We start from the raw sequence: 3,247 nt of genomic DNA on the forward strand, positions 1-3,247 counted from the left end.
GCAAAAGGACTATAGCCAAGGATCACTGAAGCTAATGATATGGAACTAAACCACAGAAAGGACACTATCTGAAGGATAACACAGAGGTCAGAGAGACTAGAAAGGACACAGCCAGAGGTAGGCAGTACTCACCCTTTACACAGCCAGCAAACACCTGAAGCTAATCCCAGACCCTAAGGGTCTGCATGTCAAGGAGCGCTGCTGCTCATGGACCCAGGCACTACATCAGCCACTGATTCACTGGGGCCATGTCAGTGGCTGCCTATGTGAGGGTCTCTGCCTCCTCCTTGCGTTCTCTACAGAAGAACCAAGAGGTTATGATGTATAAGACAAGCAGAGTGCTTCAGACCTGGGCTGCTCAGATGAAGGGCTTGGTGCTGGTACTGGTGCCAGGATCTTCACGTGTCAGGTTAGGGATTGTGCTGGTGTTGGTACTGACATTCCTGCCAAGCCTGTACTGTGACCTGGGATCGGTATATTACTCATCCTATGAAATAGTTATTCCCAAGGCTCTGACAGTTCATGGAAGACAAGACCCAGTGGAAGAGGCTTCTTATATGCTATGTATTCAGGGCCAGAAACAGCTGATTCACCTGAAAGTGAAGACAGACTATTTTATCAAGAACTTTCCAGTCTTCAGCTACCACAATGGCATTCTGGGACAAGAAATGCCTTCCATCTCACATGACTGTCACTATGAAGGCTACATAGAAGGGCTCCCGGGTTCTTTTGTTTCTGTCAACACCTGTTCAGGCCTCAGGGGCATCCTGATTAAGGAGGGAAAATCCTATGGCATTGAGCCCATGGACTCTTCAAGACGGTTTGAACATGTGCTGTACACCATGGCCCCTCAAGCTCCAGTCTCCTGCAGTGTCACTTCCACAGACAGCCCAGTGGTGTCCACCAGCCGGCAACAAGGGAGCAGGAAGCGGGGCGGTCTACAGGAGCTGTCCTACTTGTGGTCACTCACCAAGTATGTGGAGATGTTTGTTGTGGTCAACAACCAGCGGTTCCAAATGTGGGGCAGTAACGTCAATGAGACGGTCCAGAGAGTGATGCACATCATTGCCCTGGCCAACAGCTTCACTAGGGGAATAAACACACAGGTGGTGCTGGCTGGAATGGAGATTTGGACCGAGGGGGACCTCATAGAGGTCCCAGTGGACCTGCAAGTTACACTCGGGAATTTCAACAGCTGGAGACAAGAGAAGCTCCTCCATCGTGTGAAGCATGATGTTGCCCACATGATTGTCGGACAGCATCCTGCACAGGGTATGGGACAGGCATTTCTCAACGGTGCCTGTTCACGTGGTTTTGCAGCAGCTGTTGAATCCTTCCATCATGAAGATGTCCTGCTGTCTGCAGCGCTCATGGTCCATGAGCTTGGTCACAACTTGGGTATTCGGCACGACCACTCAGCCTGCATTTGTAAAGACAAACCCCTCTGCCTCATGCATGACAATATCACTACAGAAAGTGGCTTCAGCAACTGTAGCTCTGACGACTTCTACCAGTTCCTCCAGGAGCACAGAGGGGCCTGCCTATTTAACAACCCTCAGCAGCACAAAGGCCGCTTGCGTAGGGGTTCCTACTGTGGAAACGGTGTGGTGGAGGGTGAGGAGCAGTGTGACTGTGGTTCTGCCTGTTATACCGACCCGTGCTGTGACCAAACATGTCGCCTGAAGGGGAGTGCAGAATGTAGTGATGGACTCTGCTGTTTTGGTTGCCGATTGAAGAATAAGGGGTTCATGTGCCGTTCTGCTTTGGGAGAGTGTGACCTCCCAGAGTATTGTGATGGCACCTCTGCAGAGTGCCCCACAGACACCTATAAGCAAGATGGGACGTCGTGCGGTAGACTGCACTACTGTGTTGGGGGTCTGTGCAGAAACCCTGATAATCAGTGCATGGCTATGTATGGGGACACTGCACGGTCAGCCCCAGAAAACTGCTACATTTCAATGAACAGCAAAGGGGACCGGTTTGGAAACTGTGGCCGTCCCACCTCAGCCTTGTCAAGATATGTTAAGTGTTTTGATGATAATATATTTTGTGGAAAAATTATATGTACAAATATTAGACGGGTCTCATCCATCAAACCCCATCATACACTGATCCAGATTCCTTATGAAGGTGACTTCTGCTGGAGCTTGGATATCTATAACATTACTGATATCCCAGATGAGGGAGATGTGCACTCTGGCACTGCTTGTGCCCCAAACAAAGTCTGCATGAATTACTCCTGCACTGATCATGCTGTGCTCAACTATGACTGCAGACCAGCAGAAATGTGCAATGGGAGAGGAGTCTGTAACAATGTAAGGCACTGCCACTGTGAGGCTGGCTATGCACCCCCCGACTGCAGAACTCCAGGAAGTGGGGGGAGTGTGGACAGTGGTTCTCCTGGCAAAACTGAGGATGAAAATCTAAGTGAGGATGAAAGGAAAAGTCATAGTGTTGATCATGGTAATTTTGGCAGAGGTGGTGAGAATAGAAATGAAAGGAAAGCCAGGAAAGAGGTTGGGTTGATAATCCCCTTTTTTATTTTCGCAGTACTTTTTTCATTTACAATTTTCTGTTGCTGTTGTTGTCTTTTTGCAATGATATTTGGTCTACTTTTTGGTGCTGGCATTGGGTTTGGAAAGAATTTATTTCTATGTTCACATGAAGCTCCAGAAGAAAGTGGAGAAGCAGTTACACAAGAAGAGAAGAAGGAATTAAAACACAAAAAACCAAAAGCAGAAAATAAGTAGTGATAGGAAGAAGTCTTTTATAGCAAACTCTTCATATACTTGGTGGAAGGAGGCTCAGTAGAGCAAATGTGAAGTGGGCATTGACAGCAGCAGTGGCTCTGATCAGGACTCTAAAGACTGTGGAAATGTACTGATGTGGAAGGAGAGATGATTTTCTTCTTCTTTTACTAATTAATTACATATGCATATGTGAAATCATTTCAAGACTTTTACTACTTTATCCCGTTTTCACATTTCATGAAACCATTTAAATAAACTTTTCTCATGGACCATTCCTATCACTGTCTTGTCTTAATTGGGACATTTTGGGGTTACCAGCTTTTCAGTGAATGTTACCTTCTAATCATCTTTGTTTGACATATATATCTGTTTCAGGTTTTTCATCCCAATCACAACTACACATTATATTAGGAAGGCTGTTTATTTGGTTTGTTGTTCTTATTTAACTGGTGAAATATACTCATTAAATGGAAAGATTTTAAATTGAAAAGAAGTCT

The 3,247-nt window shown here is 46.2% G+C and overlaps 1 protein-coding gene across 1 annotated transcript; it reads left to right on the plus strand.

The window, feature by feature from the left end:
* The first annotated feature begins 248 nt into the window (after positions 1-248).
* Positions 249-3,017, plus strand: LOC107183963 (disintegrin and metalloproteinase domain-containing protein 1a-like). The gene has a single exon (XM_015567358.1). The coding sequence runs from the start codon at positions 249-251 to the stop codon at positions 2,748-2,750; it is 2,502 nt and encodes an 833-aa protein (XP_015422844.1). The 3' UTR covers positions 2,751-3,017.
* The last annotated feature ends 230 nt before the right edge of the window (positions 3,018-3,247 follow it).

Source organism: Myotis davidii, unplaced genomic scaffold (genome assembly GCF_000327345.1).
Source record: "Myotis davidii unplaced genomic scaffold, ASM32734v1 scaffold223, whole genome shotgun sequence".
Classification (NCBI taxonomy): domain Eukaryota; kingdom Metazoa; phylum Chordata; class Mammalia; order Chiroptera; family Vespertilionidae; genus Myotis; species Myotis davidii.